We start from the raw sequence: 15,508 nt of genomic DNA on the forward strand, positions 1-15,508 counted from the left end.
TTAGGAAGGCCTTTTTAAGGAAGTGGAACGGTAGTTCTTCCAAGATTATTGGTCATACCAGAAACCAAGAAACAAACAAATGTTGATAATTTTTGGCCACAAGCAACTAGTCGTGTAATCTCTTAAATCTTTTTTCTTTTACTGAGACAGAGTCTTGCTCTGTTGCCCATGCTGGGGTGTGGTGGCGCGATCATAGCTCACTGTAACCTTGAATTGCTGGGCTCAAGCAATCCTCCTGCCTCAGCCTCCCGAGTAGCTAGGACTACAGGTGCATGCCACTACACCTGGGTAATTTTTGTTTTGTTTTGGTTTGGTAGAGATGGGATCTCACTGTGTTGCCCAGGCTTTTTGAATATTTAGGGTAAGGTCTACCATAGGGACTACATCCTAGAGGTTGAGTGTTCCTTATCCAAAATGCTTGGGACCAGAAATGTTTGGGATTTTGGAATATTTGCGTTGTATATACTTACTGGTCAAGCATGCTAAATCTGAAAATTCAAAACATGAAATGCTCCAATGAGCATTTCCTTTGAGCATCATGTTGGGATTCAAAAAGTTTTGTATTTTGGGGCATGTTGGATTTCAGATTTTTGAATCTGGGTTGCTCAACCTGTATATCCTCCTCTCATAGCACAGTGGTTCACCCCAGTGGGCCTGGGACCTGGTTAGAGAACATTCTGGCAGCTATGCCAAGGGCCTCCCCTTGATAGCTGTAGGCACTCTCCTTAGATCAGCAGTTCTCGCCCACCCTTTGTACGTTACGGTCACCTGAGAGCTTTCTAAAAACCACCTGTGTCCAGGCCCCAATTAAAGCAGAATCTTAGGGAGGGGGTCAGACACCAATATGTTAAAAAACAAAACAAAACAAACACCCCAGATGATTCTAATATGCAGCTGGGGTAGAGAATTCCTGCCTTAGACGAATGCACTGAATTCCACGTATTCCTGTCATAGTAATTTAAAATTACACATTAAAAATTTCACAATGCAAAGGGGATTACAGTGGTGAGAAGTGTGCTTGAGTTCTTATTTGTGCACATAAATACACGTGAAGGTGATGGTTCGAGAACTTCTTGTACTTTGCATGCTTTTCATTTCTGTGGCGTGTAGTGGAAACACAGCAAATGGCTGAAGGATAGAATTTCTTGGACTCTGGAGTCAGGGTGGGTGTTAGAGGACAGGCCATTCCCAGAGCCATGGAAGTTTGATGCAGAGGTGAACATAACGGTTCAATAAAAAAGCAAGTTTCTAGCTTTCTCTCTCCACTCTGAATCTCTTCAATCCCCCTCTCCTTTCTCTTCCACTGCTACTTTATTTAACCTCATAGATTATGTGGAATATATGAAGTCTGTAGCCCCTCTGAGGAAGCACATTCAAATATTAGATAATGGGATTTTTTTTTTGTCCTTTAAACACACAAAAAACATTGTGTGCACCTTATATGTAAGTGGAATGAATGTATTTTTGCCACTAATGTTGAAAATATCCTTAGGCATCTGGTGTGTATGAATGTGTATACATAGTACATGCATAATAAACACATTCCACCTTATGAATATTTATATACAAGATACATATATATTGAATATAGACATACATATGTAAATAGTAGCCCTTGAAAATTATATGCAAAGTGTGTTTCCAAGCATATGTATCATAGTGCATCAGGAATATAATAAAGCTACTACCAAGTTTAGCATATTTTGAGGTGGCATTTTCTACAGAGTTGTTTATGGTGGGGTCTTCTTACTATTCCTGTATGGGTTTTTTCCATCACTTAAATGTTTGTTAAATATCAACTAAAAGTAAGGCACTGGGCATGGCAGAATAAGAAAGATGAAATTGATGTGGTCTCTGCCTTTAAGAGACCTGTACCTCATAGAGTGGCTTAACATTTTGTTATGAAGAATCTAATATTGTCACTGCCCAATGGCATCTTCCTACTTTCTTACAACTGCCTTTCATTTATATATGCCACTGCTGCCTTTGCCAGTTGGGATTTAAAATGTGACCCATTTGAGCTATATTAATTTAAACCCTGGCGTAGCTGCAAAGTTGTTCCGATGCAGTAAGAAGAAACATCATTGGTCTCAGTGCCTTGGTAGCCACTGGACATGAACAACAATTCAACTTTTTTCTCTGTCACATATAGCCAAGCCTATAACTGCATTTTTATTTTAGTCTGATTTAGTAGGAAAAAAAAGGTACAATGAAAAGGCACCAAGCATGAGGGATGTTGATAAATCTCAAAAGTGAACCAAAAGAGAGCAATCTCTTTTCCCCACAAACTTCTTGTAACCTAAATGTTACTGACCATGACATTGCACTTCCAAGTTCCATCTAGTTCCCTCCCTGGACTAGGTAGCAGAAGCTTTCTTAAACACAAGCATACATTCTAAAATGTACAAAATATGGATCTCTTTCTAAAATGACAAGCCCCAGTATAGCCAGGGAGCTCTGAGTGACACTCATCAGGGCAGATTTTGCACCACTAAAGGAGAAACAATACATAAGCGTTGTCATCTCTGCCACAGTGTATGCTCATTGTTTTCTCCCCCCTCAATCCATACATAACAACAGGTAGTTCTCAGCTGTTCCCTTGGTGCCAGACATACATTTTATCTAAAGAGACAGCAGACAGAACTACCTGCTGCTTCCTGTGCGGCTCTCCCTGTGTTTCTCTCCTTTTTCCTACTTCACTAGGGCTTTTAAAAATCAGCTGGCAGGGAGCCAGGAGCTCATCATTTTAATGCAGTGTAAAATGGAATATGCATAATTATATGCAAGCCATATGTGAGGGAGACAGCTCAGCTGTGAATTTCAGGAGGCCAGGAAAGAGAGAGCAGTTAGGGCTAAGATGAGATGAGAGCAGAGCGGAGTGCAAGTGTCACCCAAATGAATGGTTTAATGAGTGTGCTGCAGACACGCCCCCTTTCACCTACCTCTCCCTTCTCTCCCACTCCAAACCGGAAACCGGTGGAGATTAGAAAGAAGACTGTATGCAAGCGGTATTGCTAATGGGTTCTGTTAATGTCTCCATTTAAACTTCAGCTTTCTTAATTAACAGCGTAGATCAAAATAACCAGTAACTTTTAATGCAGCTTTTAAATTAAATCTATTTTTTTTTTTTTACTGCATTTGATTGAAGAATCATGGTTCTTACCAGATCATCGCTCCTTTTAGATCTTTATTTAAAAATGGAGGGGAATCAGTTTATCTCTTAATAGTATTACAATGCAAAATATAATTATGCAGATTGCTTTTCTTATGGCCTTGCTATTAGAATTTTTTAAAAGTGCATTATCTAGAGATTGCTTAAGCATGCCAAAAAGTTTAAACACGTATGTATGTCATATAATCCTAAATGTGCAATGAACAATGCGTACTGAAAAACTAAGGTGGTGGTAATTGCCAACAAAATTATTTGATTTTGGTTTGCTTGATATTGTTTTAAATATTACACCACAATGAATTTGCATGTTCAAACTAAACGATGTAAAGAAAAATAAATCCCAAATTTTGATACCTAAAAGGCGTACTGCGTATTTAAACAAACTTCTTAATATTGTTGTTATTTCTGGATTCCCGTTTGTTGAATGATCTGAGCTGTTATGCTTTTTAGCTTTTTTTCTTCCATTATTTGTAAGTCCCTAAATAGGCCATTATATTTCCCTTCAGGCTAGAGATGAAGATGGACATGCTGAAAATTTTCCCCAGCAGCACTATGCTAAGGAAACTCCAAGGCTTGCCTTCAAGAATAACTGCGAACTACTTGTAAGAATAACATACTTACAACAAGTCTAGAATGTTACTTTAGCACAGTGAAAACAGTTTTTGAAAGGGTTTGTTCATGATTACATAATTTATGAAATATTATAGTTTTCTGTATAGAGTTCTAAATGCTAATTCTGATATCACTGAATATTAATTTTAAGATCTCAAATTGTTTGCAAATCTTTTATATCTGATTATAGAGCTTAAATGGCCCTGTCTTTATTAGCTTGTTTTGTTTAGTAGTTTATAACCAGCCACTTGGAGAATGGCTGGTAAAGTTAAAAATACAGAGAAAGACAGTTGATATATGTAGCTTGGGAAAAAACCACCTCACCCTCACCCCTCCTCCTACGTCCTCATTGTACACTATTTTAGGAGACAACATGGTAATATTTTGTTCTGCTGAGGAAGATAGCAGAGTTGACACGCAGTACTCCCTTTAGAATTCAAGTATTCCTCCACTCTCTTGCCAAACTTAATCGTCTCTCCTATGCAGAAGGAGTCAAAGCAGTGACAGGGTGCGGGGATGTTTACAAGTCGTGAGAGGGAGGATATCAGCTGTGACATTGAGACTCTGTTCCAATGCAGGGTTAATTTGCTGTTCATTTTAGCATTTACAGCCAGACAAGATGAAAAGCAAGCAGGAATGCCTATTATATTTCTATTAAATGAATCTGTTGGGACCTAATGTTCTTGATTAGCTTTTGAAAATGAGTGCTCTGCAATGCATTTTCTGTTTACCTAAAGTAAACAGAGAATGAATTGTCATTTATTTAGAGATTCAAACACTCCTTTTGAAAACGAAGCTTTATGAGGGATCTAGCTATGTTGTCCCTCAATGTTCTTTTCTTTTCGATTGCATTAAAGCAAAACATTTGCTCCAACTAAGTGAAAACACCAAAAGAGAATGAGGATGCTCAGTTGTTACATTTTGAGGTAGTCTAATTTCTGTTTAGTTTTTTGGCCAAATATAGTACAGCTCTGCCAGGTCTCTGCATTAGGAAATCCCACATGTAACAGTCTTTGGATTTAGCTCTGATACCAACTGTTCATTAAAAACAAAGTGTCCAAAGAGCAGGGAAGAAACAAAAATACAGTTCCTACCCATTCTAGCCACAGTAGCTACATGTTGACAGCAAGAACCTCCTTTTCCCCCTCCACAGTCTGCACAGTTACAATTACACTACTCATTCTGTGTGTGTAGTCCCTTGCCCAGCAAATCCACAGGCAAATTTGCTGCTTATAAATGTAATTTTTTTCTGAAATTTTAACTTACCTTATGTTTTATCTTAGGACTCTTAAACTTCCAGGACTGCTAGTATTACCTATTCTGAAGAAACCCTTTTTGTTCATTTCGGTTTTAATGTTTGTCTCTGTAACTATGATTATTCAGCAGAAGACCACAGAGGCCCTTATGCTGTTTTTTGGTATCAGAATGCTTTGGGGTAGCTTACTTCTTTTTAGAGAAATTGGTAAAAGTAACATGCCATATTTAATTTTTGTTTATTTGTTGGAAAAATGAACATGCTTGAGTCCTGGCTGTGGTCAGTTTATACTGGAGGAAACAAAACATATATGTGAACATCGTTTTTAGCTGTCTTTAGAGAAAATAGATGTTTTGTCATTGCTGTGCTTAAACACATTGTTGTGTTGGCAGTAGTTTTGAGCAATTTGGTACAATCTTTGTCCTTCTAGTCATTGTTAGAAATGCTTTATTTTGGTCAGTATACTTTCCTGTGATAAAAGAAAAGGAATAAAAAGAAAACATAAGTAAGCTTATTTCTCCAAGGAGAAATTTATTTTTTTTCAGCTGTAAGAAAAGTGATGGTGTTTGGCTGGTTATGAAGCCCTGAGAAGTTATGCTTCTATATGAAAAAGACTTGTTCATTCATAAGAAAGAAATAGGAAATCCTTGGAGTTTTCTTAGTGCAACTTAGAGCAGATTTTTAAAGAATCTGTCAGAGAAGATTGCAAGCTCCACTCCAAAGTGCTTTTTTAGCTGAAGGGTGGTTCTGCCATCTTCTTGCATGGATTGCTGCAAGAGCAGTAGCCAGTTTAGAAAGCATGGGAGCTCTGGAGAAAGCACTGAGGGCACAGGGTGCTTCCGGGCCCCCAGCTGATCAGGAGCACGTGGCTGGACGACTAGTCCTCTGTGCCACAGACACTGACAGAAAGTGCCCTGGCCAGGTAGACGGGACATTGCCTTGACTTTATTACTGACTCTCTAATGTCTCTGCCTGCTCCCCACCCCCACATGCCTGCTTCTTGGAAGAGGGAGGAATATTAAGTAACTTAAACAAAAGCAAAGCAAAATCGATGCCCGGAATACACAAGTATGTGTAATCAGAAGGCACTGACAAAGAAAGCATTGGCTGATAGAAAAATCTGCTATGCAACTGTAGATTTCCTGTAGGGTATTGATTTTTCCATTTAAATCCCAAACTGTGATATGTGCCTTCACACTTAATGTACAACACAGATGACTAGATATTTAGCTTTGTGGCCAAGATCCTTTAGTTGGTGACTGTGCAGCAGTTTCCTTATGCTTTTTATTAATTTTGAAAATGAAAGGCTGTCAAGATGAGTGACATTAGATAAAATGAATACTGTTTGATATGTCACAATTCAGTGTGGCCCCACCTGCCTCTTCATAGATAGGCGTGCACACTTGCAGGCATGTGCGCACACGTGCACACACACACGGGTATTTTACTGGCATATCTAAGTTTATGACTAAAGAATACTTTTAATACTTTTAATAAAAGAAAATGTAGGAAATTTATATCATGTTAACACTGTAGCAGCCTGGTTTACAAGAGAATGGAAAAGGGAACATTTAGAGCCAGCCATGGGTGAGACTAGCCCTTGCCCCAAATTCCAACTCCATTCTTGGTCCCTTTATCATTACTGCCTCTTTCTTCTGGGACTGGAAGGCTTCTCATTTCCTCGATTCAAATGCTGGTATCTCTGGTGAGAGGTGGGTTCAGAGCTAGAATGAGGGAGACCATAAGCATGTTATGAGCTCACTCTTTCTCCTCAGCCACGACTTTCTCAATTTTTGAAAGCCCACTGAGAGTAAGACCTTGCAGAAATATAGCATAAGCTGGGTCATTGGAGGGGAAAGACCTGTAGTGAGAAGAAGAGGAACATTGAGAGGGTTTTGAGAAGGAACTGAAGACTCCTGAGCCTACTCCCCAAGTTTTCAAAAGACCGGTCCAGAGAACATCCCTGTGTTCAGGAAGAAGGTCAAAATATAACCAAAGAATAACAGCAACTGATGGAATATTATTTGGTTGGAAAAAAAGCCAGGCTTAGGAAATTTGAAAGGGGAACTAAGAGAAAGGAAACTCAGGGGGGTAAAATCAGCCTGCCTCCCTCAGTTCCAGATTCCTGAGTCATCACCTAGACAACTTCTGAATCCCTTTGGCTATTCCTGAGGCTGTTAGGGGTGAGGGTTTTGCAGAGGGAAAGGGAGCTCACAGCTGGAAGGTGAAATAAAAGTAGCATCAGGGAAGAATTTTTCCTGGTCATTTACAATGCCAGTGTAGGGAGAATATGAAAACTACTTTAGTTTTATGGCTGTGTGATCCTAAGTGATGAGGAGAAGAGATGCTTAGGCTATTTTTCTGTGGGCTGATTTTTCCATTTCGTTTCCTTGTGGATGTAGACAGGTGGATTATAAGAGTTGCATGTAGTCCTTAGGCAGTAGAAATACCCCGTGCTAATCCAGGGCTCAATAAACATGACATTGTTGAGCATCTTCTGTGTACAAGGCATTGTACTATACAGTGCAGATAGGGACACAACATAGAAAAAGACACAGCCCCTTCCCTGAAGGAGCATGCAATTCAGTAGGAGAAATAAGGCACATACAGTATCATAGTCATCAAAAATGTGGGCTCTCAGGTCTTGCCCCAGCTAGACTTTATACACTGTCATCCTGGTGGTATAGCTAAGGATCATAGGCACAAAGGCTTAACATTTATTGTAACGTATCTGATATCACATCACACTTTTGGATCCCTGTTTCACCCCCTTGGACCTCTCTGAGCTTCAGATCTTTTGTAAAATGTGATAATAAAAGGAAATAACCTCAGAGCATATCATAAGGATGGAAAATGATGACATATTTAAAGAGCCAGGCACATAGTAAGCACTCAGTATATATTAGCTGCTGTTATCATCATCTTCTTATAGTCATGATTGTTATTACACAGTGAGCTGTACCCCAAAAGAGCACTAGCAAAGTTCTTGGAGTACAGAGGAGGAAGAGATTGTTCTGTATGCAGTCATTAAAAACTTAACAAAGGAAGATACCTTTGATCCAGGCCTTTCCTGGGTTGGATTTAGATAGTTGCCAGGAAATGTAAGGGAAGGGGGTGTTCCCAGCAGAAGAAAATAGCACAGGCGTGGAGGTGGGAAAGTATGGGCCAGGTGCACTGCACCCAGGTTAGTATCCTAGGTTGGCCAAGTGTAGAGTACCTGAAGGCTAAGGGATGAACAGGCAGGCAGGCCCATATGCAGGGGTCTCAATAACTAACACTATCCTATCGAGTCTGGATTTTAGTAATTCTGCTTCATGGGAATTGCTAGCACTTCTGTGGATTAAAAGCATTATTATGGAAAATTTCTAAGTATACAGAATTAAAGTAGTGGGAGTCGTATAATGAACCCCCATGTACCTTTCACCTAGCTTCAACAATTATCAACTCAGGACTAATCATGCTTCATTTTCCTTCCCCGCACCCCATCCCACCACCTGCTTTTTTTTTTTTTTTCTGCTGTACTGTTCTGAAGTATGTATGCTTTTGTGAGGGACAGATTTGGTTTTTTGGTGTTTTGGGTTTTTTTTTTTTGTAAAATCTTTAGGATCCTTCTTCTCTGGCTAGAAAGAATCCATTGATACTAATTAAACTGGGAATTGGAGCTTTGGGACAGTGCATACATAAAACAAATGACTCTTGGTTATATATTGTGCTTTTCTTTTCCTGCTCAACACGACTACAACCTTGGTAAAGCTTGGCCAATCAGACCCAGTTTTAAAAGCCATTAAAGTGAAAGACACATCACAGTGCCAGTGATGACTTGAGCTTTATTTACTCTCAGGCCCCTGGTTCTAAGTGTATTTATTTAAAAACGATCGGATGTCTTTGCACCCCAGCCCAACTCACCAGTACATGTTAGCCTCTCACAGTAGTGAGGGGAAATTCTGGATGGCTGTCATATATTAGCCATTGCTAGAACTTTTCTGCTAGATCATGAAGATATAACAAGGACCCCTGAAAGGTGATAGAAACTGCCCTGTTTCATTTGAAACTTAATAGGTGTCTCAGAATAGGCACAATTGACCAAAGACCCTCCCCTTAATGCTTTTGATCTAATGAAAGCCAGATTTACGCCCTAGCTCAATGTGAATTTACATACTATTGCTTTGATGTTATAGGCACTGAAAATTAAAATCATGATGACACACTGGAACTCACATCACATCAAACAAAACATCATATGATGTATGTATACATTGTATACTGTGTACCAGTTTCCTGAAATAGTCACTGCAATAACCCCACAGGTATAAAATAACCAGAAAATCCCAGGGGGACTGGCTGCTGTCTAGAGAAACTTAGCCCGTCTCACCATTTTTTTTTCCCCAGCCATCTTCCAGATCCCTTTAGTTTGTGATTATTCCTGTATTCCCGTAGTTTCCTAAACTATCTTGGAAAAATAGAACTTTCCAGAAATAAAAGTCACAATCTTAGACTAAGCAAGAGGCAGTTCTGATAGAGGTGGCATAATTATGCTCTCCAGCAAGACCATCTAGACTTTAATACAGGCAGAAGGGATGGATTCCACTTGAGTCGTATTTCATCTGCACATTCCTCTGTTCCCATCTGTGCTGGTGTTTCACCTTCTTCTCCAGCTTTGTCTGCTGCTTCCCTCTCACTCTTCAGCCTGTTGGCTCCCATTTCTGCCATAGGCTTGTAGTTCAGGTCCTTTCACTTTTCCTGTGTAAAGACCCTCTTGACTACAGTTGACCATCTCCCCTCCTTTCCCGTGCATGCAAACTCTATTTTACCTCTCTTTGTAATTCCATTATTTGAGAGAAAAGCCACATAAGGGAGGGCTACAGTTGCTCAGCTTCTGCTCTGATATAGGGGCCTTATTGGGGGACGGAATCTTGATTTGGCAGGCTCTCCCTCCCAGAGCATGGGGGATCTTTGCCCTTCAGATTTCAGAGCCATTGCATACAAATGTCAGAGGTATAATGGTTTGGTTTTCATGCTGGCTTCTCACACAATCCATCACAGTGATTCTTGGAGCCAGAGGGAGGTATGGAAGACTGTGTGTTCTCCAAGGGAGGCACTGTGGTCTGGTGGATAAGAGTGGGAATCCCAATCCTTTCTCTGCAGATGTGCCAGCTGTGCACCCTGGGCAAGTTTCTCACCCTCCTGAGCCTCAGCGTCTTTATCAATATGACGAGGATAAATACAGCACCTGCCTACCTCATAGCGTTGTTTCAGCAGTCGATGAGATCATGTATATGAAGCATTTAGTATACCTAGCACCTAATAAAAGCTCAACAACCAGTAGTCTTGTTACTAACAAAATGGAGCTAGAAGGATGCATTAGTTTAAACAAAATCTTGAGGCGGATACTGGGAGTACCTGTCTTTATTCTTCAACTTGAGTCTCCTCCCAGTTTGTTTGGATAAAAACTCAAATGTAATATTTTTAATTTGGGTAAAAGAACTTCTGAGAAGGGGTTGAACATCTATCCACTTGCCTTTTTATGCCTAGGGAACTAGAGATACTTGTTGGCGGCATTGCAGATGTTGCTGACTTATGAAGTACTGCAATATCTGAATAGCTTTTTGTAGGATAATCTAAAATTTCCAAAAAATAGTATAGTGTTGTAGTGAAGATCTCGGACTCTTAAGCCAGGTTATTTTGTTCAGATTCAGAAATCCCCTCCACTCCACCCACTGGCTGTATAGCCTTGCCCAAATCACTGAATCTCTGTGTGTCTGCGTCCTGGTGTGTGAAATGAGGACAACAGTAGCTATTGGGTAGGGTTGGCCTGGGGTCTAAGTGATGACTACCTGTAAGGTGTTTAGAACAGTATTTGGTAAACAACTGGCACTCAATCAGTGTTGCTGTGATTATGATTATGATTATTTATTCCAAGGTTGCTTGCTTTCCAGTACATCATAGACTACTACTTGACCAAATTTACTAGCAATGGAGTACCTCAAAGTTTTACATATGCACATTTGCATGAAAACCCCACACAATTTCCTTTTGAACAATGAAGGGGACAGCACAAAGATAATTCTTGGCACTAAGCTTAAAAAAAAAAAAAAAGACTCAAGGAAAACTCTCTACATGGTCCCAGACCTCTTCATTCTGCCTAACCATTTAATAGTAAAATTTTTAATGTTAAAATATGCAACTAAGAACATAAATGCAAAGCAAAGGAAAAAGATGTAATTTACACAGAGCCATGTCTGCCATAGTAAATGGACGTACCTCTGATACTGTGCTAAGGGAAGGAGACAAGAAATCCTCCTTTGGGAGGCACCTCCAATGAACGAGCACTGTGATCTGTCTGTATAGACCCCTTTTAAGGCCCTTTATTCTCACCGTAACTTTTCTAAGTAGATATTGCTGTTTCCATTTTAGAAGTGGAGAAATTAAAATGCAGAGATGGGACACTCCTTGCCCTGGGGGAGGGCAGGAGGCCCAGTGAGCAGGCGCAGAGCTGGAGCTTGACCCACATCTCTGACCACACACCCGTGCTTGTGCTCAGGCCAACACATGCCGCTGCCTTCTCAGGGTAGGGGCCAGGTCTTACACATTTTTACATTCCAGGGCCAGAGAAGGAGTGCAGTCTATGATTGTGGAATGAAGGGATTAAGAAATTAATTCAGAATGACTCTTTCTAGTTTCTTTATAGTAACAATTCTTTGGTAGAATTCTGAAGCCAGAAAGAACATCTATGGGGAATGTTAGGAAGGGCAATTTATTCAGAAAAGTCATGGCAATGTTTGTGGATTCCCAGTGCATAATAAATTGTGGGAAACAGAGCCAAGGTATATAGTTTTTAATTTGGTAGACTTGGGACATTAAAAGAACAGCTGTAGACTATAGAAAATATATTTTTCAATATGATACAAACATTCAAGTGTCTTTTTAAAAATCTGACTGCTATAAATTTTGATACTTTCTTTTTTTTTTAGGATCACTAAGGCTATTTAAAAAAAGCTTGAACTATTTTGGTTTTTTAAGGTTATATTCCTTAGAGTGAATGGATCTATTTCTTTTGAGATTTCTGGCCATAAATTAGCATATGGGAGTCAGTCACCTTCTCCTTTATTGTTTTAATTACTAGAACTGAACAATTACCTAAAATACCAAAGAGAATTCACCTCCAGTGGCTTCAAGGAAACTATAGATCATATACCAAGCAAAACCAGGAAATCAGATAGGATATCAATTATCAATATTAAAATGTACCAGTAACCAGCCAGAACTAATATTAATCATGTTCAGTCATGTGCTTAGTTTATGGTTAGAAAAACAAGCTAATGAAAGTCTCTTGAGAGGAAAAGGGAAAGAGTATAAAAAATATTTGAAGTGGAGAAGAATGACATATGTGAGTAATAAGAGAGGCAAGAAATTAGAGATGAAAGGACTGGTAAGGGAATTTTAAAAGGGAAGAAGGAAGATAGCAGCCCATGGTTAAGCTTCAAATAAGCAGGTTCAGGAAAACAAGATTCTTCAAAATAATGTATTTCATTGCATTTTGGCTTAAAATATTTTTCCTAATTGTATTTTTTGCACACTTCCTACTCTTTTGGTCTCTTCCTGGAGAGCTACATGCTACCAGGAACTGAGACTTTTGCTGGAGAACAGTACTCATTCTCTTTTAATTCCAGATGAGTCTGCCCTGGCCAAGAGCTTTGTGTGTCAAGAGCCTTGTCTCTCTCGTTCGTTCCTGGATCCCTGAGAACCATGCTTAGCTCACACCATTTTTCATGAATTCTGAGATGCACTTTCCCCCCTAACATTTTAATATCTCAGAAATGGGAGTCATATATTACAATTGATGACCTGTCATTGTTTAATTGCCAGTGTTTTTTTTTTCCTGGTGGTATTAAAATAATGGCTTTGTAACAACGAATGGTGATATAGATTCAATGAACCATGGAGGTGGACGCTTAAGAATTATTTGTTGAATGAATGTGTGCAATAACGTATCTTCCTGGTTCTAGTTCAGGTAAAAATGAAATGCTTATAAGTTGGTTCTGGATTGTATTTCTGCCGCCGGTGAGGCGGGCGGGGTAGGGGTTGGCCTCTGGCTGTCTTGGCTGAGCATTTTAATGCTGTTCACTTTTCCTTGAGTGGAGCTGATAGGTGGCTTGTTCATTCTTGCAAGTGAAATGTTAAATCAATTAAGACGTACCCCAGATAAGCTGAGTTTAAAATAAGAAACTTTACTTTTGCCTTAATTTTCCAGAAAATTGCTTTTTGTTCTATTTTGGATTGCATATCCATCAATATTTCTCTTGAAAATTCATGGAGATACATTGGTAGATGAGCAATAATCTCTTTCTCTGTCTCAGTAAAACAAGCTATAGATTTCATTAGGATAAAGTATGTTTCTGTAGATTAGGATGCCCTTATCCATCACCACCACCGCCACCATCTCTTAGAGAGCTTCCCACCTACAGAAGAGACAAAGTATATATAGGTATATTATCTATACTTTAGAATTTCATAGTCCACATTCAGTATATCAAATTGTTTAGAAGTTATGCCTCAGACTTAACCATGTGAAGTACTCTGCTGTTTTTAGGTGTTCTGATCTCATTTTAGTTTGGTTTCCTTTGAATGGAAAATTTGAACCTGATTTTGATACTGGAGCAGGATGTGCTATTCGTTTCTCTATGTGAACAGGGAGGGGAAAAGAAACACATGAACATTTTTAAATGGCAAAGCCAGAGATGGGAAGGGAGGCAATATTGAACATGTGCTAGGATAAGGCTTTCATATAAAAAGTGTTCTGATATTAAGATATGTGAAATATTTGGGGCCCTTCATTAGATAGCTATTTCAACCAGTGATGCTTTTAAGTTCCAGATTGTCTGGTAATTGTGTAAAGACACTCCAGTGAAACACCATTTTTAGCTTAGGGAAATATTTATGTACTTACCAGATAGCTTGAATTTTGAAAATATGCAATGTTATTACATAGCTACACATATAAAATACAATATATGAGGGCAGATTTATATATCCCATGTGGAAATGTGGGTATTTATATATAGGAAAAGGAAAATAAACAAGCATTACTGAAGTATTTATGAGTTTATGGCATTTAACTCATCTCAAACATTTATGCAGTATTTTTTCTATACTAATTTAATGTTTATATATGAATACATAAAAATAAATAACATGGAAAAATTAAGTTGTAATGGAATTTTTATTTTCATTTTTCCTTAGCCTTCATGCATTTTGATTTTTAAACAATGTTCTGGCTGTCATCAAATCAGCCAAGTTGAAAATTGAGCTGCATCAATGGAGACAGCCGGTCTTGATAATTCAAACCAAAAAGACCTTTTCTCGAGGGATATATTCTCCCTGGTTTATTTGGTCTGAGTTGTTTCTCATAGCTCTAATTTATTCTTTTGTATACACTGCATGAAGACAATGTCTATAGAGATTTAAAGCCTTAAAAAAAATCTGGGTATTTAATGTCATGGACACATCTCAAAAAGTGGAATTCACATGAGAGCAGGTGGTTATAGGTTGTGTGTGTGTTACCCAGATTTTGAAGACATTCGTCTTTCAAACGAAGTATATTTATTAGATACCTGCTGTCTCCCCAGGGCTGGGCTTAAAAGTCATGTGTTGTAGTGCAAACAAAGTATAATGTAAAATGTGCATCCTTCTCATAAGAAGTTTACAGATTTGGGCTAGACAAAGAGAACTTTAAAAAAAAAGTTTACAAACTATGCTTATAGGAACAATGTACTTCCAGTGTATAATAAAGTACCAGATGGGGTGGCATGGTGACTAGACAATAGGAATACATATTAAAATATGTATGTGTGCAATAAGGAAGTAAAGGCCGTTTAATAGGGAAGAAATGATGGCCTGGAGTCATCAGGAATAGATTCTTGGAAGAGATGAAGGTTGGGCTGTCCCTTGGAGGGTGGGTAGCGATGGAAGGGCATCCCAGAGAAAGAGAAGATGTGGAGTGATGATGAGAGGGGTGCACATCATGCATATGGGGGCCAGCTGGGAGACTGCCTGCGCTAGCATCATTCTGTGAGTGGCAAGAATAAAATGAATTCAGTAGGTTGTGGTCAGATAATAAAAACAGTGACAGCCAAACAGCTAATTTTACATTTGGTGTTTTGGCTATAGGGATCTCTGTTAGGTACCTGAGCCAGGAAGTACTGTTATGAAAGCACTGCTTTCATGGGTTGGAGGAGGGGACTAGGGAGACTTCTAGAAGGCGGTTAGAACAGTCCAGGCACCCTGTGATGAGGACAAAGACTTCTAACAGCTGGAAAGGCAAGAAAGTGGCTCTGCAAATGACTGTCCAAAAATATTGGTCATCAAGTTTTTATGATCATCTTAATATAAATAACTGGCAAAGATTTCATCTCAAGCCAATTTTCCTGTAAATTTAGATTTTGGATAACAGTCTTAAGTAGCTAGTTGTG

The 15,508-nt window shown here is 39.0% G+C and overlaps 1 protein-coding gene across 2 annotated transcripts in view; it reads left to right on the forward strand.

The window, feature by feature from the left end:
* Positions 1-15,508, forward strand: part of SOBP (sine oculis binding protein homolog) — a 171,208-nt gene that overhangs the window by 93,651 nt on the left and 62,049 nt on the right. Inside the window, exon 5 of one of the 2 annotated variants that reach the window (XM_032156023.2) lies at positions 3,679-3,774. The exons of the other annotated variant lie outside the window; for it this stretch is intronic. Coding sequence (XP_032011914.1) covers positions 3,679-3,774 — 96 coding nt within the window. The remainder of the gene's footprint in view (positions 1-3,678; positions 3,775-15,508) is intronic. 2 annotated transcript variants of the gene reach the window in all.

The sequence above is a fragment of the Hylobates moloch genome, unplaced genomic scaffold (assembly GCF_009828535.3).
Source record: "Hylobates moloch isolate HMO894 unplaced genomic scaffold, HMol_V3 SCAFFOLD_2, whole genome shotgun sequence".
NCBI classification, from domain to species: Eukaryota; Metazoa; Chordata; class Mammalia; order Primates; family Hylobatidae; genus Hylobates; species Hylobates moloch.